This window comes from Dendropsophus ebraccatus, chromosome 6 (genome assembly GCF_027789765.1).
Source record: "Dendropsophus ebraccatus isolate aDenEbr1 chromosome 6, aDenEbr1.pat, whole genome shotgun sequence".
NCBI classification, from domain to species: Eukaryota; Metazoa; Chordata; class Amphibia; order Anura; family Hylidae; genus Dendropsophus; species Dendropsophus ebraccatus.
Genome location: NC_091459.1, coordinates 76,654,012 through 76,681,261, shown reverse-complemented (window position 1 = coordinate 76,681,261; position 27,250 = coordinate 76,654,012). Strand labels below are relative to the sequence as shown.

The window sequence follows — 27,250 nt, the reverse complement described above, 5'->3', positions numbered from 1 at the left end:
GGGCACTGGCTACAATGGGGGCACTGTATGGGGGCATTGGCTACTATGGGGGCATTGGCTATTATGGGGGCACTGTATGGGGGCATTGGCTACTGTATGGGGGCATTGGCTACTGTATGGGGGCATTGGCTACTGTATGGGGGCATTGGCTACTATGGGGGCATTGGCTACTATGGGGGCACTGGCTACTATGTGGGGCATTGGCTACTATGGGGGGCACTATATGGGGGCATTGGCTACTATATGAGGGCATTGGCTACTATGGGGGGCACTATATGGGGGCATTGGCTACTATGTGGGCACTATATGGGGGCATTGGCTACTATGTGGGGCACTATATGGGGGCATTGGCTACTATGTGAGGCACTATATGGGGGGATTGGCACCAATCACACTGCTGCTATCTCCAAACTGTGACAATGAGCAAAATATTTTTTTTTCAATTTTTCCCCCCTAAAATCAGGGGTGCGTCTTATCAAAAGGCGCGTCCTATAAAGCGAAAAATACGGTATATAGACCACGTTATAGCAAGTATATGTCCCCCTACAATGTGATCATGTGATTTAACCCTTTGATGACCAGGTATATTTTTGTTTTCGCACTTTAGTTTTTTCCTCCTCGTGTTTAAAAGACCATAGTGCTTTCATTTTTTCACACACAGACCCACATGGGGTCTTATTTTTTTGTGTGGTAAAACTGCTCGCACAGCTCTGGGAGTCGGGTCGTGACATCACCAGGTTATCCAGGAAGTGACATCACCATTTGTCTTGATGCAGTAGTAAGTGCAGGGAAAAAAGCACTTTATAAGAATTTCCCGTAATAAGTGTATATTGGTAATTTGTATACCTTTTTGGGGGGCAATACAGCACTTTAATAAAAATTTTCGCCTGACTTCTCCTTTAAGCCAGGACAAGATCTGAAGCAGTCGCCTTGAGTTGAAAGTATAATGGATCGGCTTCCCACGGGAACCACTAAGCCATTTGAATGGCATTTAAATGCCACTGTTAATTTTGGCAGCATCATCTATTAGTTCAATAGTCGGCACAGACCGGTATGAGGTGCGGTCCCTGGCCACTGATAGCACTGTGAGCCCTCTCTGTACCCCCTCAGAGACGCCATGATGTACTGTTATGTCATGGGTCGTCTAGGAGTTGAAAAGGAGTACTCTTTTTTTTTTTAACACATTGTCTTAAGTTAAAGTGTCACTGTCGTAATTTTTTTTTTTTTGCAGAAATCAATAGTACATGCGATTTTAAGAAACTTTGTAGTTAGGTTTATTAGCCGAAAAATGCATTTTTATCATGAAAAAGCAGTTTGAAGCTCTCCCTTCTGTCTTCATTTTTCTCCTATGGAGAGAGCTAAATAAAAGACCAAAAAAGGGTAGAGTTAATCTACATATACCTCACCCTGTATCTCCTCTGACAGTCACCACTGACCTCTGATTACAGCTGTCACCCAGCTCGTGCCTGTAATCCTCTGTTATCTGCTTTCTGCTGCCGGCTAACTCCCTCCTTCCTCCCCCCCCCCCCCTTACCTCTCTATAGGAACAGACAGAGTGTGAGTCATGCAACAAGTCACAATTTTCAGATTTTTTGCAGTGGATGGAAAAGAGGAGAGGAGGGGGGACCTGGGAAAAGGCTTTTTAAATGCAGATAATGGCATATTTGGCTAATAAACCCAATTACAAAGTTTCTTAAAATCACCTGGACTATTGATTTCTGAAAAAAAAAAAAAATACGACAGTGACAGCTTCATTAAAATAGGTGTATAGTTTTTAAATTTATGTAACCACTTCAGTTGAGTGGCAGCAGTAAGGGGCACTACCGGCCCCTCTGCTGCCACCAACATTTGTGTCAGGTTGTCTAAGTCGTGCAGTTTCTGATCCCCTGCGCTGATCAAGTGCTGCTGCATAGCGCTATACAGAGCAGACTCCCTTTCTCTCTGTGCACTCTATAGTCTTATATACAATACACCGGGAAAAGGGGACCTGCTCTGTATAGCAGCGCTTTGCGCATGGGTGAATCAGTGCACTAGGGGCGTTAGGATGAGGATTGAATTGCTAATTGGCTGCCGGCAGACTGAGGGATAAGAGAGCAGATCAGATTTGCTTGTACGAAGCAAAAACGAAACTGCTTCACTCATCTATACTGCTAATAGCACAGAAATGGCACTGAGAATGAAAGTAGAAAACTTCTGTTCAGGTTTCAACTATAAAAGTGTTGTAAGGAATTGAAAAAACGTGGGTTAGATCTTCCAAAAAAAAAAGGCTCAGCTGTCCACATGCTGTGCCTTTAAAAAACAAAAAAACAACAACTTGAAAGGAGGCTGTGGGGACATTATACACAAACCAATAGTGCAGGGGTACTCAACAACTTTTAGTGAAGGTCCACTTACCGAGGTCTATTGTCAGGTGAAGGTCCGAGCTGAACATCAGTAGGAAACGTGTTTTGTTACTTTTCACAAACGTTCAGCTATTTACGTACAGAATTGCTGCTTATTAGCGGGATAACTGGCATTTTTTATCTCTCACCAGCCCTTTGATATTAGGTACAAAGGGGGTGACTGCCCTGGTAGCATATAGTCCCCTGTTGCTCCCCCAGTAGTGTATAGCCCCCCTGTGCGCTCTCCCCCAGTAGTATATAGCCCCCTGTTGCTCCCCCAGTAGTATATAGCCCCCCTGTGCGCTCACCCCCTGTAGTATATAGCCCCCTGTGAGCTCCCCATGTAGTATATAGCCTCCTGTGCTCTGCCCCTATAGTATATAGCCCCCCTGTGAGCTCCCCCCAGTAGTATATAGCCCCCTGTGAGCTCCCCCAGTAGTATATAGCCCCCCTGTGAGCTCCCCCAGTAGTATATAGCCCCCCTGTGCGCTCTCCCCTTATAGATGGCCCCCAGACAAAAAAAAAAAAAACAACAACCCACAACTCACCTAGCACCTCGCTCCCCCGCTGCGCCATCTTCCTCTCTTCTCCTGTCGGTCCGGCCCCCGGCTGATACGTGCTCTGTAGGGATGTCCCGGGGATCCCCAGCAGAGCGCGCACCAGTGACCTCAGTGTACGCCGCCGTCCTATACTTCTGGGAACTTCAGGCCGGCGGCGTACTCTGAGGTCTGTGGTGCGCGCTCTGCTTGGGAATCCCCGGGACATCCCTACAGAGCGCGTATCATCCGGGGGCCAGACCGACACTGCCCCCAGCTCTACAGGCGTACTGACATCTAAGAACAGTACGCCTATAGGGCGGGAGGCATTGAGGTGGGGAGCGGGACCAACTAACCGTCCTGGGGCGGACCGTATCCGGGGCGGTAAGGAGGTCTGACCAGGGGTCCGGACAGCTGGCCTCCGCGGTCCGGGTTCGGACCGCGGTCCGCCAGTTGAGGACCCCTGCAATAGTGCAAACCAACACACTATATATAATGAGCTTTTTGTCATGTTATTACTACCTACATGCTCTTCTCTGCCCAGCAAAAGTAACCTTGTCTTCAGCAGCAGCCATGGGGGGGGTAGCAGACTACCATTCATATGCTCACATCCATTCCAGGCTCACTGAGTAATTTTAACGAAAACTCAAGTCACTGAATTCTCAGCTCGCGCCCGCTCGCGTCTCCGCCCGTGTCATAGACTCCATTCTATCCACAGGCGGATTCCGCCCTCCGTCCAAAGAATGAACTTGATCATTCTTTGGACGGATGAAAGAATCTGCCCGTGCATAGAATGGAGTCGCGCGCGTCCGATGCAGTCCGCGAGCGGGCGCGAGCTGAAAATTTTGCAACCGAGTTTCCGTCAAAATTACTCAGTGTGCACACACCCTTAAAGGGGTTATCCAGCGCTACAAAAACATGGCCACTTTCTTCCAGAGACAACCAGACTCTTGTCTCCAGCTTGGTCGGGGTTTTGCTGCTCAGTTCCATTGAAGTGAATGGAGCTTAATTGCAAACCGCATCTGAAGAGTCGTGTTGTGGTCATGTTTTTGTAGCGCTGGCTCAGTGGTTAGCACTGCAGCCTTGCAGCACTGGGGTCCTGGCTTCAAATCCCACTAACATCTGCAAAGAGTTTCTATGTTCTCTCCACGTTTGTGTGAGTTTCCTCCGGTACTCTGGTTTCCTCCCACACCAGGGTGCAAACTTGGCAAAACTATGTTAAGTGCTGCGGAATCAGTAGGTGCTATACAAAAAAAAGTCTTATTATTATTATTATTATCCTCTAACATTATTACCTAGTACCCATCCTCAGCATTTGGGACCATTAAGCTAAGGCTTAACTATTCATGCTTGATCCTTTTTTAGATTTCTGAATTCTGGTTTTCTTTATCCACTAAGAAGTAATTTCTGGTCCAAAGACAGAAGCAAGTAAATAAAAACAGAGGGCTCTATGTATTAATGATGTTATACACAATCGGGATTGTGGGATTGGGCTGGGAAGGAAGTGTGAGGTGTAGCTTTAGCCAATAACTGAGTATATATTTAACTTTGCCCCTTTTAAACTCTGCCATGGTATAGTAGCGGTCTTGCATACTACGGGTCACAACGCTACCGACTTGCTTCTTTTTGCTTCATTATGCAGACAGTAAGTTCAATACAAAACCCCACATTGAACCAGTTTCTCTGGTAGCTTATATGTTGTCACAATGTCATGTTCGCCGTGGAGCGTTCTAATAAGACTGCAGCTAATTGACACCAAAAAGCCGATCTTGCTGTTCAACTACTAATATGGTATCCTTTTTATTCTGCTGCTTCTATATTTTACTAATCTTTGTATTGTTTCACTTTAACATCATGACCCTGCCCCCGACCCCAGGGGCTCTCCTGTTTGGCAGGTTTTTTTAACCAATTTAAAGGGGTAGTGCGGCGTTAAACAATTATTTAAAAAATAACACACATTACAAAGTTATACAACTTTGTAATGTATGTTATGTGTGTGAATGGCCCCCTTCCCCGTGTTCCCCCCACCCACGCTAGACCCGGAAGTGTGGTGCATTATACTCACCGCATCTCGTGCAGGGCCGGTTTTAGACTAAATGTGGCCCTGGGCAAAGTTGAAGGTGGGGCCCCAAATACTGAAATATTGTAGCAGCAATTTAAGGTTCCCATACACTTTTTGGTGGTACCTGCTGCTCGTGGTGGGTTCGGCCATCAGTGTAAGGTGAATGGGGCTCTTTGTACAGTCCTCTGACATGATATCAGTGGACATATGGGGTTGGGCTTGATGGAAAATCAACATCCAACCTCTTTGTTCTCAGAGAGACAAGCCGTCATCAGATCTGTCTGGCTATGGCTTACCCCTCCTATAGAGAACACAGAAACGCTCAACTGTGCCGAACATTCCTGTGTATGGGGAGGATAGGGCCAGATGAGATTTTATATATATATATATATATATATATATATATATATATATATATATATATATATATCTATCATTAGTGATGTGTGTGCAGCCCTTGCTGTATATAGTGAACAATGAAGATATATACTACCTGACCACATTCCCTGGTGTCCTCAGGCCTTGTCTGTGGGATCCCCCAGTCCCAGCTCTCACTTCTGGTCCTCTCTCTGAAGTGATCGGCCATTCAGCCAATCACTGGCCGTAACAAACAGACAAGGCCTGAGGACATCGGGGAACGTGATCAGGTAAGTACCAGCTTTATTATGTTATACGCAGACAATGATTTTTACACTTGCCAAAAGACAACTATTATTTGATTACTGTTGTCTCTATATACACAGAGCGATATCGGCCAGGTTAGGACAATTTTGCTCCGTGTATTATGGCCCTTAGTCACATTGAGTCAATTCAGAAGGTTACATGCCGGGACTGCCGCTACATGTCAGGACTGCCGCTACATGCCGGGACTGCCGCTACATGCCGGGACTGCCGCTACATGCCGGGACCGCCGCTACATGTCAGCACCGCCGCTAGTGGTGTAAACACAAAAACTATCTATATGCATTGTTTTAAAAAATAAAATAAAAAAATCACTATATCAGGACCAAATATTACCTCCATACCGTTATTGATGAAAACATACTATGTATAGGCCAATATTACCACCATAAAGTGACCGCCCCATAATGACACTATATACACGCCAATATTAGCACCACACCATGACCGCCACATAATGATTCTATAAACACTATATACAGAGCAATATTACTACTATAGACTGACCATCACATAATGACTCTGTATACACTATATACAGACCAATATTACTGCCATAGAGTGACCACCACATAATAACTCTATATACACTATATACAGACCAATATTACCGCCATAGACTGACCACTGCTTAATAACTCTATATACACTATATACAGACCAATATTACCGCCATAGACTGACCACTGCTTAATAACTCTATATACAGACCAATATTACCGCCATAGACTGACCACCGCATAATGACTCTGTATATACTATATACAGATCAATATTACTGCCATAGAGTGACCACCACATAATGATCCTATATACAGACTAATATTACTGCCATAGAGTGACCACTGCATAATGACTCTATATACACACTATATACAGACCAATATTACCGCTATAGACTGACCGCCACATAATGACTCTATATACAGACCAGCACACACCATGACCACCACATAATGACTCCATATATACACACCATATACAGACCAATATTACCACCATAGTGTGATCACCACATGACTCTATATACACACTATATACAGACCAATATCATGTGGCGGTCACTGTATGGCGGTAATATTGGTCTGTATATAGTGTATATATAGAGTCATTATGTGGCGGTCACTCTATGGCGGTAATATTGGTCTGTATATAGTGTATATATAGAGTCATTATGTAGCGGTCACTCTATGGCGGAAATAACTCTATATACACTATATACAGACCAATTTTACCACCATAGACTGACCACTGCATAATGACACTATACACTCTATATACAGACCAATATTACCGCCATAGACTCACCACTGCATAATGACACTATATATACACTATATACAGACCAATATAACTGCCATGAGAGTGATCACCACATAATGACTCTATATACACTATATACAGACCAAAATCATGTGGCGGTCCCTCTATGGCGGTAATAATGGTTTGTATATAGTGTGTATATAGAGTCATTATGCATTATGTGGCGGTCAGTCTATGGCAGTAATATTGGTCTGTATATAGTGTATATATAGAGTCATTATGTGGCGGTCACTCTATGGCGGTAATAACTCTCTATACACACTATATACAGACCAATTTTACCACCATAGACTGACCACTGCATAATGACTCTTTATACACTATATACGGACCAATATTACCACCATACAGTGACTGCCACCTTATTTTTTTCTCAATAAAATACACCGTGTTGCCTTAGTGACATCATCATACACTATACATAGGAGCTGCAGCCAATCACCGGCCTCAGTGGTCACCAGAGAATGGCTGCAGCTCCTATACACAGTCTATTCACCTCAACACTTGGATTCAGCAGTGCTTCTTATACACACACTAATATTTATTTATATATATATATATATATATATAAATAAATATATATAGTGTGTGTGTGTGTGTATATATATATATATATATATATATATATATATATATATATATATATATATATATATATACATATACACACACACACACACACACTCTAACACATCCATAAAAACACATTATACAAATCCAAACCATCCAGTCCACACACTACACACAGGACATGTAACACACACTACATTCATCCATTATACACATAGTATTCATACACACACTACATGTACAGTATACTGTACTTACCCCCTCTAACAGCATGCTGGGTGTAGTTGTCCTTGTCCATGGCAGCAGCAGCAGGAGGTTCTGCTCCTTACACTGCAGCCCTCTCCTCTATCGTCCCGACAGCTCCACACCAGGAAGAGAGAGGAAATCACATGGTACAGAAGGGAGGGGGAAGCTACACACTCCGGAGCAGAGCGTCCTGTAGCCTCTGTGTGACCCCTGATAGCAGCCATCAGCTGCAGCCAGGGATCACTGAAAGAGGCTGCAGGACGCTGTCTGTGCGCTCCTGCACCTAACACTCACTGTAACTGGGGCAGGGGGCCCCCGGGGGATGGGGGCCCTGGGCAACTGCCCTCTTTGCCCCCCCCTAACGCCGGCCCTGATCTCGTGTCGACTCCCGTCCGCCATCTTGGGACAATGACGTGGTCTTCGGGAGGCCAGCCGAACCACTCCATCCGTCCCCCCTCTGCCGCGTCATCACCAGCTGAGCCGTGATTGGCTGAGGATAACTGTGCTCAGCGAATCGCGGCTAAGCACAGTTATGACGCGTCAGAGGGGGGCTGGCATGAGGGACGGATGGAGCAGTTCGGCCGGCCTCCCGAAGATTACGTCATTGTCCCAAGATGGCGGACGGAAGTAGACACAAGATGCGGTGAGTATAATGCACCACACTTCCGGGTCTAGCGTGGAGGGAAACACGGGAAAGGGGGCCACATACATAACATACATTACAAAGTTGTATAACTTTGTAATGTGTGTTATTTTGTTGAATAATTGTTTAGCGCAGCACTAACCCTTTAAACCTGTAAGTTACCCATGTTTGCTATGCACTTTCTGTATCTGATAAAAGACCCCGAAACACATCACCTTTGTACAATAAACATATGTATTTCTGAACTTTGGACTTTTGAGCATGCTTCTTTGGACAGTGCTGACCTAGAGTATCACTTTTTTTTCTTCTCTGTATATGGGTGTCATTCTGGCAATTTCTGTACATGCAGCAGCAGTCAGGCTCCTTTACACAGGCAGATCACAGCCCGATATTAGAGACAATTGGTGCCTGTTAAAAGCCTTGTGACTTGACTCTAATGAGAGAAGGGAAAGCAGCTATGCACTTCATATGGGGCCACACAAAAGATATGACCAGCCAATGAACAATCTTTTACACAGGGTAATTCGTGTCAATTGCACAGATAGCACCCTGTGTGAAAGTCTCTTAAAATTTGTGTAATAAGGCCCGATAGTGTAACACAGCATCATGAAAATTGCAGAATCAAAGTAAAAGGGTTAACTGTCGTAGTAATTTCCCCGTAGCTCCAGAATAAGCATTTGATTATTTTAAGTTAAATTAAAAAAAAAAAAGGGAATATTCCCTACAATTAGCTCCCAAATAGCATTGACCACACATACGTACACACTTAGCAAGTCAACTTGAAGTGTTGAGCAATTCTCTAACACAATGACATTTACAACAGCTTATATAATAAGTGTACAAGCTCTTACCAATAATGACAGTGTTATCATCGGCTATCAGCAGTTTGCTGTGGACATAGATCAGTTCAGTAACAAGATTTCCTTCCAGTTCTGCATGTGTCCGTAGACCACAGAAGGATATGTAGTTCAGCCACTTATCCCCAACTGAAAATAACAGAACATTGTGGGTTAGACATTTTCTGAACAGACAGAATTCAGTAATAGTACTGAGCATTTCAGCACAAGAACAGAACAAGTGCTCCCCCTGCAGGCAGACAGAGAAACAAACCAACGATTCATAAATATCACTTTCTATGATAATTGGCTGTTTCTGCCTCCACTATATATATTTATATGTTTTGCTTATCGCATACATTGTAAACAACACAATACATTTCTAAATGATTATTTTCTGGGTCTATAACTATAAAAATAGTATTTTAGTGGTTAGTTACTTTTACACAATAAAAACACAAACTATCTTTTTTAGATTATCATATTCCGGGGTATAATGGCTTCTTTTTGCAGGACAAGTTTTCTTTGGTGGCATTCATTTTAATGATTTTTTTTTTTAGCCCCACAAGGGACTGAGTCACACAATTGTCCCTGTCAGTGTATAAATGACAATCAACCTACTGGGCCCTGCCTCAGGGCATGACAAGAATGCAGACGTGACAGACCAAGGCCATCACCAAGCTCCTAGCTGCCTTGGGAACACATCTGGACCCATGCATTCTGACCACTTAGGAGCCACAGACACTACTAAGCACAATTAGAGAGGAACGAAGCAGCCGGAAATTCATTCCTTGAGCTTTGCAGATTTTGGGCCAAAACTATAGTAGCTATAGCATTGGGACTATTACAGAAGGGCGAATTTGTTAAAGGATGTTGTTCTAAGTGTGTCAAAAATCAGAAAATTACAATTGAACCCTTAGAGGATTGGGCAAATTAAAACTTTTGCATTTTTTTCATAAAGTACACTGCAAAAGTGGAAAAAAATTAAATGTGTGGTGAAATTGAAAAAGAAACAAAACACTTTTTTTTTTTTAAACGCCGTTCGCCCTAAGGTAAAACTGTCTTGTTATACATGTTCCTCAAGTCGTTTCGATTACAACGATATGTAACATGTATAACTTTTCTTTTATCTGATGGCTTGTCAAAAATTCAAACCATTGTTAACAAATATAAGTTCCTTAAAATCGCTCTATTCCCATACTTATAGCGCTTTTATCCTTTAATCTATGGGGCTGTTTGAGGTGTAATTTTTTGCGCCATGATCTGTTCTATCGGTACCTTGATCGCTTTTTATTACAAATTTTCTGGATTTAATGCAACAAAAAAAATGTGCAATTTTGCACTTTGGGATTTTTTTTTTTGCGCTTATGCAGTTTACCGTGCAAGATCAGGAATGTGATAAATTTTGGGCGATTATGCACACTGCGATATGAAACATGTTTGTTTATTTATTTTTATTTATAACATGGAAAAAGGGGGGTGATTCAAACTTTTATTAGGGAACACCTTTATTTTATTTTTTTTAACACTTATACTAGAAGTCCCCCTGGGGGACTTCTAGTATAAGTACACTGATCTCTCATTGTGATCTATGCAGTATAGTAATAAAGCATAGATCAATGATATAGGTGCAGAGTGCAGAGTCGGGATCAATGCCATTACGGAGCAGACCCCGGCCGGTGCCAGACGCAGGGACCGCTCCTCCGCGGGGGGGGCGATCCCCCCACTAGACACCAGGGAGTGGGGAAATCTAGGATTCAGATGCAGCTGTCAACTTTGACAGCTGCATCTGAATACTTAATCAGCGGGCACAGCGATCAGACCGGGCCGAGTACCCGGGTTACAAGCAGCACCCGGGACCGTGGCAGTTCAGAGCGGGGCTGCCGCGCGGCCCCGCTCTGAATTCACCTAGCGACCGCTGGACGTACGGGTACGCCCAGGGTCGTCTAGGGGGTTACAAAAATATATCAGCCAGTCAATCATCTAAATTCCGCCATAGACATCGGTGGATCGGCAGCATAATATAAATTTCTCTCTCCAGGACAGGAGTGCAATTACTGATTATGTAAGGCCCACGCTCAATTTACTGATCCCAGTAAATTGGTATAACTCAATAAGAGTTTACAGTGCCAGTGCATGAATAATATAGACTGTGCCTTAACTGGTCCTAGTGAATTCCTATAGGCACCCAGTTACTTTGTAAACTGGACACTTTGGTGGCAGCTACAACAAACAATCACCCACAATCAGCCTTCCTATCCTCTTCTCTCTGTCCCTAAATCGCTCTGTTAGTCTCTCCCTGCTCTGCTGCCATCCTGCTCTCTTCTACACACACAAACTGGCCACCTCCGTAAACTAATCACTTTATATAGAGGGTGAGGTGCTGACATCACAAATGGGCCTGCAGCTGATTGGACAGGGGCTAGGGATTATGGTTAATCCCTTTCTCCCGCCCAGTAATGCTCCAGAGAGCATGTGCGGCCATCATTGTATTTTTGTTGCCAATTTCCTTAATGAGTAGGCAGAAATTTACTTTGCAGAATGAAGCAAATTGACAACCTGATTCGCAGAGAATTTTGATTTGCCAGATTCGCTTCCCTCATCTCTAAGCACAGTATCATGAAATAAATGGGCAACATCACTTTAAAACCTTTAGCATGCTTGCTGGGCATGTCAAAGTTTTTTTTTTTCTAAACTGGTTGGGAGTCTGGGTGTTCAGACTCCTATAAAAAAAATTACACAGACCTGGGAGAAGCACTCAGATAAGTACTCTACTACTCAGCTTGCTGCCTTTTCTGTCTCACTGCAGTGAACACACTCTACATTAAGACTATAAAACCCATCTATAATGAGATGAAGAACACAGTTAGGCGCCAAGCCAAGCACTTTCCCCCTCAGATCATTAGAGCTGGTAGGTTTCCTAAAGCGACAGACACTTTAAATGCCCAGAACCAAAGCTTTATCCACTCCCGGCCATAAGGGCATTGGCCCAGGTGACATTAAGACTGATTGTTACCGGCCATGGGACTCTGTGCTGGGCTATTTCAATAGTGAAATGAAGATCCTTTTATAAAAATGTGTGTCCTCTTAGCAAATTCTGCTCTACTAAACTGGTACACTCATTTTGTATGTTGGAAAACATTAAACTTACTTTCTGCCTTTAGCTGTTCAATGATTGAATGTTCTCCTCTGCAAATGGTTCTTTACATTTTTTATAGAAAAAAATAAGAAAAGATTAAAGCCAAAGAAGTGGTCACAGAATACAACAAAAGTAGTAAAAGTAGCAAAACACAGCAATTCTGGAACAAAAATTCTTTGTTACAAGCATCGGAACCTAGAGGCCAGGCAAGTACACAAATGCTATTCAAATGTTTTCATAAACATCTTGCCTATTGTCATGTGTATAGAGATTTCCTGTAGCTTGTGCTATATTTATGTCTATGAATGCTACACTGACATGACCACAAGGGGGCACTGAAACTGTAAAAGTCAGTACAGATCGATGTACAGGAAAACAGAACAGAGGCCCAGATGTAGTATGGTTGTTGCACCAGAATTGTGGAGCACAGCTATTGAGACCCATTTATTATGCATAGTGTGCCGATAAGGTGCAATTGTATGTAGTCTGTCTAGGATTGCGTTTGTGTGTAAAACAGTGATTCTCAACTCAAGTCCTCATGGCCAGCAACAGGTCATGTTTTCAGGATTTCCCAGGTGATATAATTATACTCAGCACATCAGGTATTATCACGTTTGTTCTTTGTATAGAATAACCTCAAAACATGACCTGTTGGTGGGCCATGAGGACTGGAACTGAGAAGCACTGGTCTTAAGAATAGACAGTATTAGTTTTAGTAAATTGTTTCCATCATACTAAAGACCCTATTCCACCAACAGATCTGACGACAGATTATCTGCCAAAGATTTAAAAGCCAAACCCAGGAGTGGATTTGAAAAGAGGAGAAATCCAGTCTTTCCTTTATGACCTGTTCTCTGTTTATAGTCTGTTCCTGGATTTGGCTTCAAATCTTTGGCAGATAATCTGTCGTCAGATCTGTTGGTGGAATAGGGCCTTAAGAGAATCTACAACATAAAGATCTAGACACATCAGAGGTCAACCTAATGGTAACACATCAAGTTTTTAGTAATACTTTTAAAAATTAATCAGACAGACATGTCAAACGTTTTTATGGATTGGAGTCTGGGTGTCCAAAGCCCTGCCGATCGATAGAAAAAGTCGAAAGATAAGTGTCTTTTTAACAACTGCCTTTCGCCACACTGAAGAAGACTGATTCTATAGAAACCTATAAAGTCTGTCATACAACGAGAGAGGCGCTTACCACTTCCCCCCCTTGTTCTACAAATTTAAACCAATCCAATTATTGTCAGCCATATATTTACTCATTTTTATAGATCAAAAATAATTTTCTCAAATTTACAATGCAATAGATAAATGCTGCCTCTCACAATGTTACCTGTAGTTGAAGTGCATGACAGCCTGCAATGCATTTCCTCCTCCTGTTGAAATGTCTCCTTCAAACCCTGGGAGCAGCGGAGTGATCACAAACACTCGGTACCTCTTGTTTTCCCTTTAAAAAAAAAAAGAACATTGTACATTACCTTCCCATGACTATTTACTTGTACATCCTAACAAACTGTCTCAGTTAAATGTTTGCTTTCTAAGTGATTCATTTTGAAATGGTAGATTTGAGTGTTACAAGGGACAACATAGTTTCTTTCACAATTTACCAAGCAATACGCGATTACATAGAAAAAAAAATAAATACATTTTAAGGCTACGTTCACATGCTGTAAGACAGCGGCTGTTCTGTGACACGGTCATGTCACAGAACAGACGCTGTCTGTGAAGTTCAACCCAGCCGGTACTTCTTTTGAATTGGAGTTCCAATTAACCATTGCAGACAATATAAAGTGCGTCCGGAGCTGGACTTTATATTGTCTGCACTGTTATACTGTCTGCACATTCAATGAATAGCCGACGCACAAAACTGACACATCAGTTTCGAGTGCAGCCACATTGAATCCCGACTGGAGTGTATACACTCTGGCCAGGATTCCTTAGAAAAAAAAATTATTTGTTTTTTCCTGCAACAACAGCCGTTAAAATAATAAAAAAAACATTGTGTAAACATGGCTTACAACTACTTTATGTCTAATGTCTATAAAGTGATACTGTCACCCCCGTACTCTCGCTTCATTTCACCGGGGACAGTGTCATATAGGCGGGGCTGCAAAACAGGTGGCCCACATTTCCTGACTGAAGCCCCACATAGGTGACACTGTCCACTGATGAAATAAAGCGATTTTGTGAAGCAGAAAAAAGACAGTTTTATACAGGTATATAATCGAATCAGCAGCATGGATTGTTGCAGGGAACCGCACATAGAGGACACCTTAGCGTCCCATTAAGCGTCATGGCGCTGCTAGGAGGAGGTTCAGAGAGGGGTCACACCAGGGGAGCCAGAGTGCGCCGCTATAAGCCGATGGAGGCCATTCACCGCACCAGAAAATTAAGCATTTAAATGCAGCTGTCAAATCTGACAGCTGCATTTAAATACTTTGAAAAGCCACATCCCTGGTGTCTAGTGGACAGTCCCCATGTGACAAAATCGCAATGACACTGATCCCGGCTGGGTGCTCCATTGCTCTGGGCTGCTCCAGCAGTCCATAGCAATGGAGCACTGATCTCATCGATTTATATACTGCATTGATCTCTAAGAGATCAGGACAGTAGCATTTTAAGTCTGAGAGCCTGCAGCCTGTCATTATCAGTGAGGCCCCAGCTGCAGATAGCAGCTGGCCCTAACTCGCCATGAAGCGAGCTCCGCTCCCAAGCTTGCCTCATAGTGCTTAATGCAGTCTGGACATACCGGTATGCCCAGGGTCGTCTGGTGACAAGCGGTCCTGCAGGGCTCCAGACTAAAAAATTTACCTAGGAGCCATTGGCTCCTAACCTGAAAAATTTAGGCGCCAAATAGAATATTTGGTCTCCAACATTTTAAAACATGTAAAATTAATGTTATGTTAAATGGGACTTACTGTGTGCAGAGGCCACGGCAGCATCCTCCTCCTTTAGATCCTTTCTTTTCTTAGTTTGAAAACGTTCAACATGGAAACTTGCAACTTGACAACCATATACCCCCCTGCTGCCGGTGTGTTCCATATATATATATATATATATATATATATATATATATAGCTAGCCCCGGCAGCCGATGACATATAGCCCCTGTGGCAATGTATATGGGAAGTGGTACTGTGCAGTGTATATACATACAGACACTGAGGGAAGTGGTACTGTGCAGTGTATATACATACAGACACTGAGGGAAGTGGTACTGTGCAGTGTATATACATACAGACACTGAGGGAAGTGGTACTGTGCAGTGTATATACATACAGACACTGAGGGAAGTGGTACTGTGCAGTGTATATACATACAGACACTGAGGGAAGTGGTACTGTGCAGTGTATATACATACAGACACTGAGGGAAGTGGTACTGTGCAGTGTATATACATACAGACACTGAGGGAAGTGGTACTGTGCAGTGTATATACATACAGACACTGAGGGAAGTGGTACTGTGCAGTGTATATACATACAGACACTGAGGGAAGTGGTACTGTGCAGTGTATATACATACAGACACTGAGGGAAGTGGTACTGTGCAGTGTATATACATACAGACACTGAGGGAAGTGGTACTGTGCAGTCTATACATACACACTGAGGGAAGTGGTACTGTGCAGTCTATATATACAGACACTGAGGGAAGTGGTAATGTGCAGTCTATACATACACACTGAGGGAAGTGGTACTGTGCAGTCTATATATACAGACACTGAGGGTAGTGGTACTGTGCAGTCTATACATACCCCCCCCCCCCTCGCACCCCACACGCACTGACTACCGCACCTGGCCGCCATCACAACAGACACACTACCAATCCCCCGCCCAGGCCGCGGTCCCCCCACACACATTACTGGCCGGCCGCCACCCCTGCCGTCCCTCCGGTTGTACTCACCCACAATCTAAGCTTGGTGCCGCTGGGGTGAACTTGAAGAACCGCCGGGTGAGGAGAGGAGGGAGAGAGGCGCTGGAGGAGTGTGGCGCCTCTGGGGCCGTCCATCCAATGAATGACGGACGTGCTGGATGACGTCACTGGAGAAGCGTGTCCCCAGTGTGTGGGGACACGCTTCGGTGCAGCGTGCTGAAGGCGGTCATTGTCCTTAAAGAGACAGCGCGCCGCCGCCGGGGCCAGTCGCAAATGGCGCCCAGATTAATAAATCTGGGCGCCATTTGCAAGATGTCAGTCGCATTGGCCACCATTTCGGTCGCCATCTGGAGCCCTGTCCTGGCGTACTAGTATATCCAGGGTTGTCCAGGGGTTACATTATTGCATTCCTGATCTCGCACAGTAAACAGCGTAAGTGCAACAACGCACCAAAGCGCAAAACTGACAATTTTTGGTCACATAAAAACCAGAAAAATTGTAATGAAAAGTTATTTAAAAAATGCATATATGCAAGAAAGCTACTGATAGAAAGAACAGATCATGGCACAAAAAAATTATGCTTCATGAAGCCCCATAGACCAAAAAATAAGTGGTGGTAATAGAGCAATTTTAAACACATTTAGCTTTTTTTTTTTTTTTTTTTTAAAGGTTTAAATTTTTTTAAAAGCAGTCATTGCTGTAATCATACTGACTTAGTTAACATAGATAACATGGCAGTTTTACCATAGGAGTAAACATAAAACCCTTGAAATGATATTTTTTGGGGAAAATTAAGTCCATCATTGCAAAGTACAATTGGTGTCACAAAAATAAGAACTCATGTGGGTTTGTAAGTTAATAAAAAAAATGCAAGCACATTTTAAACATGAGGAGGGAAAAAGCAAAAGTGCAAAAACTAAATTTAAAGCGTAACAACTGTCATGTTTTTTTTTTATTGCAGAAATCAGTAGTATAAGCGATTTTAAGAAACTCTGTAATAGGTTTCATCAGCCAAAAAAAACCTCCTTCTGTACTCAAGAAGCAATTTCCCAGCCTCCCCCCCTGACTTCTTATCGGTGCATTACCAGGCAAACACGTCTTCATTACAGAGAAGCCAGTGAAGACGGGTTCTGCTCTCTCCATTGTAAGCCTATGGAGGGGGGAGGGGCTGAGGGAGATGAGGGAGCAGGAAGAGGTGACATGAAGGTCAGCTGTTCGTAGACTCTCTGGGCACCTAAACCGCAGGATTCTGGGGTCAGAAAGGTCAGTGCTTATCTATGAACTTACTGAGAGAAGATTGCAGGGTGTTGTGCTGTGCAGAAATCCTCCGTGCTCAGTCATCCTAACAGCTCCTCCCCTCTCCATAGCCACAAAATGGAGACAGAAATCCTGCTTCATTTGATGTGAGGGGGGAGGCTGGGAGATTGCTTTTTCAGTACAGAAGGAAACTCTTTTAGTACATAAAACCTATTACAGAGTTTCTTAAAATCGCTTGTACTATAGATATTTAATGTTTTCAGAAAAATGGCCCTGAAATGACAGTTACGCTTTAAGGGGTAAAGCCCGGGGCCCACATGAACTGGTCTATGATCCAACATCCCATAGAGTAGAGATGGGGATCTTCTTTTCCACGGGAGGTTTGAAGTTGGGCTTTTAAACAGGGTTTTGGCGCCATTACCAGATCCACATTTGTTCTACAAAAACGGTCACTCTCAGACAGAGTACCTGGAAGGTAAAATCGAAAGGTGGACGGCAGCACACCCTTGATCTACATATAGGGTGCTCACTAGTGTCATACCTGAGTATGTATGACCCAATAAGGTGAGCGTGCATTTGGGGTTTCCATATCAGCTCCATTGGTTTTATTTATTCTGCACATTCTGTTTTTTCTTTCATTATAAACATTAAAGGATAATAAGATACATAAGTTAAGTTACCTGTGAGCTTTAATGATCCTCTGTGCAATGGTGTCCCCAATCTTATTAAACACCACTTTATTGTCCGAACAGCTAATAAAGAACTGGTTCTGGAACACATAATGTAATGTTTTATAGTGAGTGCACTGAATTATTATGATTATTGGTAGACACCTACACAAACACTTGTATTCCATTCATATAGCTACACTGTCAACTATTTTAGGAAAATGACAGAAAAATTAATTTTGTGCTTTTGAATGAATTGTACAGAAGGGTGAAATAAATGTAAAATAGTAAAAAAATACGTGGCAAGCGTTGCCTTGGTGACATGCACTTCTAAGACTAGACACAACGTCTGGGCGGCTATTCTTATCTAGCTGGAGAATGTAGTTTTTCCAGACTACCAAAATAAATGTTTCAAAGAGTGGATGAGCATATAGCTGATAGACACTGGGCTGACATCACATATCAAGGCTGGGAATGACTGACTGGTGTTTTGTTGTCTACATTCTCTAGTGCATGTGTCTATCCAGCCCTATAAAACGGTTGGCTAAAAACGTGGCATGCATGTATTTGGATTTCTAATAAAGATGTGAAGATTTTCTGTACATCGATGCTGTTGCAACCTGTTCATCTATATTGTGGAGCCATACTTGGGGGTTAGTGGTCGACCAGCGTGCATTCATCTTTTCCTTTTTTGCCTTCGATTATACCATGATGCTCCATTCTGCATATGTCTCAGCCATGTCAAATGTTTTTTATTTAGGACAGGTATACTGAGTTTGATTATTCATTTACTGAAGCTTTCTGGACTAGTGTTGAGCAAAATTGCCGAAAGTTTGAGTTTGCTCCAATCCAAACAATAAGCATGTAATTGTTTCTTTGATGTGCATTCCCCCCTGGCTCCCATCTTGGGCCATCCAAATTTTCCGCCAAGCTTTACTGATCCGGTTTTCAGACGGTGGGTAGCGGCGGGGAAATGCAGGATCACGGATTTCCTATCTGGGAGTTCATGGGTTGATACCAGCACGCTCTTGACATGGGATGACCCTTGTCCTTTGGGTCATTTTCGGGTCGCGCAACTTCGTCACTATCTTTCCTCTCTCCCCACACCCCCACAGGTTACGAGGATGCTCACCTCTTTCGAGACTCTTTGTCTTGAAAAGAGACCTCTTAGACATACCCTTTCCATCACGTACCAGCTCTTACTGTCCTCACCCGAAGAACCCATCCCTGATTTTATGGCTAAATGGGAAGCGGACTTGCAGATTACCTTCACTGCGGAACAGCGTACGCGTATTTTCTGTTTGGCCCATAAGTCGTCAATCAGCTCCAGATTCCAGGAAGCTGGCTATAAACTGCTATCTCGGTGGTACCGAGTCCCTGCAAAGCTTCATGCCCTAATGCCGTCGGTAGACCCGTTGTGCTGGCGATGTGGGACTGCTGAGGGTACATTGATGCATATATTCTGGGACTGCCCAGTTCTCTCTCCATTCTGGAACACAGTCATTAGGGTGATACGAGAAGTGACTGGTCTCACCCTGCCCATGGGCCCGGCGCTTTTTCTCCTCCATCACTGCGAGATTCCTCTACGTGAATATAAGCACTCTCTCCTTAAATTCCTGGTGATGGCAGCACGCTCTTGTATTCCCTTGTTATGGAAAAAGCAAGGTCCCCCATCCCCCTCTCTCTGGCTGTCCAAAGTCAATGACCTGATGTACATGGAGGACCTGACCTCCAGTGTCCTCCACTACGAAGACCGCTTCAAACGCATTTGGTTTACATGGATGCAATTTCAAGATACTGAGTCCTATAAAGACCTACTGAGAGACTACACTTCAGCTTGAGGCCTTGCTCGCTGTCGGCCCTGAAGGCCCCTTGGGTCGCTGGGTTTGGGCCCCCCCCCCTCACCGCCCCGGACTGTTCTCTATCCCCCCCCCCTTCCCCTCCTATTCCCCCCCCCATCCCTGTCCTCGTTTCTCAGTCTTACCTTGCCTTTACTTAATTATTTTCTCTTTTCTCCTTTCCTTTTTTCTTTTGCTAATCTGCTCCTTTTACTTTGTCCTATCTTACTTTCCCTCCTCGGGACCATCTTTCTCTTCTCTCGTCACTACGGCTCTGGATCTTGATCCTGGAGCTTGTGGTGTACATGTTGTTTATAATACACTAAGAAATGTTGTTCGTTGGGCGGAGGGGTTGGAGCTTCTCCTTCAGTCGGCCTTATTTCAGTGGAACTGCGGTTTCACTTTCTGCTGCGCTTTTTATTCTGTCACATGCTGATGTAATAACTCTATTGCAGTATTGTCTCTCACTCATGTCTACTGTCGGAGATGTTTCCGATGTCTTTTTTTGCCTGACGTCAATTTAAATAAAGAATTTAAAAAAAAAACAATAAGCATGTAACTCCCAGTAGCTGGATAAGCTAGAAGCAGCCATGGGGAGTTGTGTAAAACAAGGGTACAGCCATAGGCAGTATTCATGCTTTCCTGGTAGCCTTAGGGCTGCTTTATGCTTCTCCAGGCAGCAGGAGTCAAATGCTGAGGGTTTGGCCGAACCCGAATGTTTGGTAAGTTTGCTCAACACTATTCTGATGATGATACAAATGTGTCTCAGAACATCCACAATACAATGATTTTTGTGTCTTTGTGACTCTTATGTCTTTATTCCAATTAAGGTCACTTTGGTTGTAATAAGATACATAGGACACTGCAAATAATTCTAAATTTACAATTGTGTTTTTTTTATCCTTCTGCCAGATTTCACTAATTCTCTTTACCATATACTCAAACAGAAATATAGCCTTTCTGCAAAAACAAATTTCTCTCCAGCATTACTTATGGCCATACATTTTAGACTGCTGTTGGCAAAACATGCATTTGGCCAACAGCTCTCTCCCCCAATCCCTACAGATATAAGCACACTCCGCTCAGCTAAACTTGCACATTTTCTGAATGCGGGAAGAGAAGAAAGCAAAAGGACCAGTCATGTTGAAACCTAACTGGCCTTCTCTCCACTTAAAGCGGCAGTGGACCTGCTGATATGAGCCAGCCGCTATTTACCTCTGGAATCCTGGGCTGTCCAATATAGTGGTGTTTTCGGCTAATTGCCAATATGCTAATTAGCGTGTTCCCCATGCTACCGGAGCAACTGCTCAGGCCGCCTAGCTTGCCCCCCTCCTGGCTCGCCCCACTATGCATATTCATATATGCATAGCTAGGCCACTTGTTACGACACATGTGCAGGAAGCAACCCGTAACAAGCGGCCTAGCTATGCATATATGAATATGCATAGTGGGCGGGCCGGGAGGGGGCAGGCTAGGCAGCCGAGCGGGTGCTCCGGGGGTATAGGGAACGCCCCAAATGCTCCAAACATAGCATATCAGCAATTAGCCGAAAAGGCCGGTATACCGGACCCCACCGGAATAAGAAGGACAGCCCGGGATTCCAGAGGTAAATAGTGGCTGGCTCATATCAGCAAGGTTACTGGTCCAAACCTGCTGATAATGCCTCGTTAAATCTTCATATAAGAAAGTCGACTGATCCTGGCAAAATTATAAGTCATATGGTGAGATTTAGTGAATCACAAGTCAATCAAAATGTAACCACCTCTATGTAGATGTAGTGCTTGCTGTTCTCAATCACATGCACGTATGCATTGTGGATGGACTCCTCATGGTACTTAATCCCAGCTGACCAGTCTGCTGCAGAACGGAGGACCTAGGAGGATTAAAAAAAAAAGCAGGATAATTGCAGAGAAACAAGAAAAAAAAGGTTCTAGAAGCACTGAAACAATCCAGAAAACCTAAAATCAATAAAGATATATTCTTCCTTTGAGAAATATTTCCTAAAAGATCAATATGTAAAAATACCTGCTTAAATAACAGTAGAATCTGTGTACCATTTATCTTGTCTACCAAACAAGAACTGCTGAAATCTGGTTACACTTAACAGTCAGTGCTCAGGGTAACAGTCAGGGTAAACCACTTGTAGCTGCCGCCCCTCTGCCATAGGAGGCTTTAAAGGCTAGGGCAAGTGTGCGACTATTGTAATTTGTAACTAAATACAGAGAGATAGCTGCAGTTTACAAAACTGCATAAAAATAACCCAGATTTATTGAAGGGTGTAAAACACACACGGGTGCAAACTTTCCACAGCAACCAATCACAGTTCAGCTTTCATTTTACCAGAACTGATCTGTGATTGGTTGCTGTGGGCAGTTCACACCAGTGTATATTTTACACCCATTGATAAATCTGGCCAAATGTGTTCCTTTCCCCAGTTAAAACCAATATAGTAGTGCCACAAAACCCTAATAAGAGAGTAGCTGGTTCAGTTTGGTTACAATCATGCAGAATAAGGGTGTGTACACTGTACATGCAGCAGATTTTAAGTAGCATTTTTTGCAATTTTATGTTCCAGATCTTATGCTATGTAAATTCAAATCAGTAGTTGAATAAAGCATAAAATCTACTGTATATACAGAACATGTGAATATATCCGGTGTCAAATAGAGAGGGAAATTTGAAGCAATAATAAATTGTAAAAGTGACACATTCATTACATCCCTAATAACAAAGCCTACTCCTATCTTCCTGATATATGACTGCTAAAATTAACGGTGTGTAGAATTTACTGGTAATAAAACATCTACACTCAAATGGGTCTCACAGATGTGATGTTTACAGTGGTTTGATACCAAGGAATTTCTAGTGGCAACACACACAACAGGCCACCAGGGGGAGCCCTCAGAGTAGGTTTTAGCACTAAAGTGCAAGTTTAAAAAGAATTCCACAGCTCCAAAGCATTCAGCTTCTAGACAAATTAAAGACGAGGGCAATTTGCTGGTACAAGTAAAATACTTGGGAGGTGTGAAATACTATCAGGGTTTTCAAAATCTGGCCTGTCCTACAGCACTTATGCAGTCTGCTAACAATGTATTCAATCACTGTATAGTTATAAAAAAAAAAAAAAAAAAAAAAAATCTATACATATACAGATCAATATGGCAGCATAATGATGACAGTACAGTGTACAGTGCTGTGGAGTTGGCACTATATACAGTAAATAAAGGAATAATTATTATTATAGACAGTTGTTAGACTGATTTGTACATCAGAATAAGTCAGTAATAATGTGACACATACACATAAAGGAGACCATATAATAAGGCCAAACATCTATTCATAGCAATGCTGGGAAGATCCAGTGTGAAATCCATCCATATGCTAAAATGGAGTGAAGAGACACTTGCCAAGTTTGTTTGAACAGAAGCAATACACACACATACATACACTTTAGTGTATATTGTCTATTACAAATGATAAACAATCAATACTATATGATAAAATGTCAGTAAGTTTTGTCAGGGAACTGTGTACAAGGATGGCCAGCAGTATTCCAGTAGTCTCGTCACTCCACCACAGAAGTACATTCTACTATATATATATATATTTTTTTTTTTTTTAAAGGTGATGCCCACCATCAGCCCTTTTCTTTTCATCCATTGCATACCCTCAATAACTTGTTTTGAACCTTGGAGGAATATTCCCAGCCTATGTATTTGTGTCAAACTGCTACAGAGGTACAACCAGCACCTCTCACCTATAAGCTATAATGAGGTTCTGGCGACTCGATAGGTTGTATGATAATATTGACTATGGGGAAATACAATAGGGGGAATTCAGTTAGATTCTGACCTCTTAGCTGATTATAAAATCATGCCATGCTGAGCAGTAGCATGCACAACTTCTTGCGTTAGGCTTTCAGCACTAAGCCCTATATGTCAAATAAGTCAGGGATGGAGGTAGGTGTGCATGCTGTAGCTCAGCAACTCCTCCATGACACCTGAGCACTGTGTATGATATAGAGCTGAGAGATTTAAGAAATATTTAAAAGATATTTCTGGTACATCTTTCTGTGTGCCTCAAGCTACAAGCTCTATGACTAGGGCAAACTGGAAGATAACTGCATGTTTTTGTGCAAGGAACCCAGGTGTGCAAAAAAACTGCACTTTTTTTTGTTTTTCAGTTTGTGCCATGTGTGCAGGAAGAGAGATTGGCAAAATTTTATATTTTGCTTGGACTAGGCGAAAATGAGGCTAAATATCTATGCAGCAGCCTCTCCTATGCTGGATTTGTCTTCATATACAGCAGTGCAAAACCAGGAAAATTAGAGCAGCAAAAATAAAAGCGCGCATTGATAAATGTGCCACTCAGTCAATGTATCGATGCCACTGAGGGCACAAACATGATGTGAATTTAGCCTAAGATTTTTCTAAACAGAAACTGGATTATATCTGAAATAACCATATTCAAAGTGTTTTTGCCTGTTCACACCAATCACATTAGCTCCTACTGCATGAATTGCACCCAACCATGTAAAGCTAGCTTTAAATTTTTTCTTCTCCTTTGTATTGATACGAATTGAAAAATAACCATGATGCAATACATAATAAAGCACAGAGGGACTGTGCTGTGGATTGTACTAGGCAGGGCTAGTAAACACAGCCCTCTCTTCAGACATGACGTTATTTTGGTATTGCTCATAGAGGCGCATTTCACTCTTTTCCCAAATCTTCTAGCAGGAGGACAATATTTGAATATAATATTTTCCAGCTTTAGGTATAAAACAGGACTACTAGTCAGTGCACTGCCATTTCCTCTTTCCATCTGCTCCAGGTCTCCTCCATCTGTCTCCAAGCACTGTGTTTTTCAGCTGACAGTTCTCCTCTATGGAGGAGACACCCACTGATCTATGGAGGGTGCCAATGTCTGTGAAGCATCTCTCAGAGTTGGGCGACAGCCCAGAACTGCCGCTCACTGCAACTTCTCAATGATCCGCCACGCTTGCTTAATTAAAATTTGTTTCTTTTTATGTTCTGGGTAAAAAATGTAAAGTAGTAATCCTAAAACAAATCACCAAAGAAAACCTCAACTTCTACCTACTGTACGGATACAGAAGTGCAGACACAGGCAAAGACATGAAATGCCTGCTGAATAAAACAAAGGGCTATTCTGGTCTTAGAATAAAATGAAGATGCTGCTGGGAAGGGGGAGTGGGAATATGGAAGAGAAAACAGGACTGTCATCTTAGCCAATCATTGGACATCTTTCAGTGCAAGGTTTACTCAATATACTCAAAATATTACACATAGAGCACTATGGGCCTAGTGTGTTGGGGCTGTACAAGCATCATCATTTCATAGATCAGCAGTCTGCTTACGGAGTAAAGCAATGGGCAATCACAGCACACTGCTGCCAGGCACACCTAGTGGTACCTAGTAATTCAAGCCATGAAAATTTAATCTGTAAATATATATTTACCTGGTGTCATATTATATGTGTGATAATTAATAATATAGTGACACCTGATTGTCCACACACCAAATTATTTGAAGGGGTATTCTGCTAATACATAACTTTTCATATGTTGCTGCCCATGGTGAGACTAACAATTCCTTCCATACTTGTTATTATGTATTCATGCTTCATCTACCAGTTCTGAGCTGCTCCTTTCTGTTGAAGGCACAAAAAAACTCCCTGTCCGGCTTTATCTGCAACTTTGTAGCTTCCTTGTAATGCTGGGAGGGTTATTCTGAGGTCAAGTTGCTGATGAACTCACTTTCATTATTCCTCCTGTCATTACAAAGTTGCAGATAACGCCTGCCAGGGACTTCTTTTACATCAGCAGCCTTGGAAGGGAGGAGGGAGAGATCAAGAGAAAAGATCAAACACAGGTTTTTGTCTCTCCAGCAGAAAGTAGCAGCTCAGAACTGTGGGAAGTAGACTGAACTGTGGGAAGGAGATAATAAGTATAAAATTAATTGAGTGGAATACCCCTATTAATGCTGCCTAGCTTTAAAGTAAATGTGCAACTCAAAACAAAATCACATGCTAACTTTTTTTGAAAGTCATTATTCCTTGAGCTCAAGTTACTACTGGTCACTAGAGACTAGCTGTTTGAATAACCATTTGCAACAATAACATATACAGTGTCCCTGTCAATATAAGAAGAAAAAAGAACTTTGGTTAGGGTCTGCGTGAATGCAGGGAGCCGGGGGGGGGGAGGGGGGGGGGGAGAACCACATTCTTCTCCTGCTTATATCTGAATGTACACTCTGATCACTTTTTTTTCTTGAGAGATGACAAGTAGTTGCTTAGAACAGTCTTATATTACAAGGATGTTATAGACATGTAGTAAAGCATTTTAGAAATCAGAAAGTGTTTCTCTTTGTTTTAAAATTTAATTTTTTGTGTTCCATTAGTTAAGTTGACAATGTGATCACTTAAGGACATTATAATGTTACATACGACAACATTTCATTAAATGTGGATACTAACAGGAGAGGGCAGGGGAATTGTCTGCTTCCTGAAATTCAGCACTACCGTTCATGTCTTGGCATCTCTAAAGCTTAAATGTCAGCGCTCCGACAGCCTCTGAAAAGTCTATTTCTCACACCTACCTGTGCGTCAGCATGAACTGACCCTGGAACCTGATATGGCAACTCCTTGGCCGTTTTGTGAGATTTAGGCAGCAGGAAAGGATAGGATAGGGAACGGTACTTGGGCTTCATTATCTAAAACAGAGGATTAAAGCAAATCATTAGACTATTCATGGAATAAAAGGTTCAAGCCAGAAGTAAAACAGATATGCAGATAGGGTATAGAGACATAATAACAAACTGATTACAAATGCCTGTTCCCATCTTACTTTGTGAATAACATTTGTGATACTAATTCACAGGCATATGAATATATGAGGTGTCAGCTTTGTTGTGGGTATTTGTCATGTATATCAAGTAAGGATTAGGATTTATGAAGGGTTTTGGTTTGGGAACAAAAAGCTTATTGTTAAAAGAAAAAAAAAACCAAACCAAAACACATCTTAAAAAAAAAAAAAAAAGTTATTCCCGTTTCCACCTTGTACTTTGCACCCTATGCTGCATAAAACACCTTACTAAACAGCTTCCTAGGTTGTGGAGTGTTTGTTTAGGGCTATGTCTACACAATGACTTTGGTTGTATTATATCATGTTGC

At 42.6% G+C, this 27,250-nt stretch overlaps 1 protein-coding gene across 4 annotated transcripts in view; it reads right to left on the bottom strand.

Annotated features, from left to right (window-relative positions):
- The window catches only part of PLD1 (phospholipase D1), a 135,223-nt gene that overhangs the window by 12,951 nt on the left and 95,022 nt on the right, over nucleotides 1-27,250 (bottom strand). For all 4 annotated transcript variants that reach the window (XM_069975187.1, XM_069975186.1, XM_069975185.1 and 1 more), the window contains 6 exons: nucleotides 26,677-26,790; nucleotides 21,822-21,932; nucleotides 18,234-18,322; nucleotides 13,754-13,867; nucleotides 12,430-12,479; nucleotides 9,294-9,428 (listed from right to left, as the gene is read on the bottom strand). In XM_069975187.1, coding sequence (XP_069831288.1) covers nucleotides 9,294-9,428; nucleotides 12,430-12,479; nucleotides 13,754-13,867; nucleotides 18,234-18,322; nucleotides 21,822-21,932; nucleotides 26,677-26,790 — 613 coding nt within the window. The remainder of the gene's footprint in view (nucleotides 1-9,293; nucleotides 9,429-12,429; nucleotides 12,480-13,753; nucleotides 13,868-18,233; nucleotides 18,323-21,821; nucleotides 21,933-26,676; nucleotides 26,791-27,250) is intronic.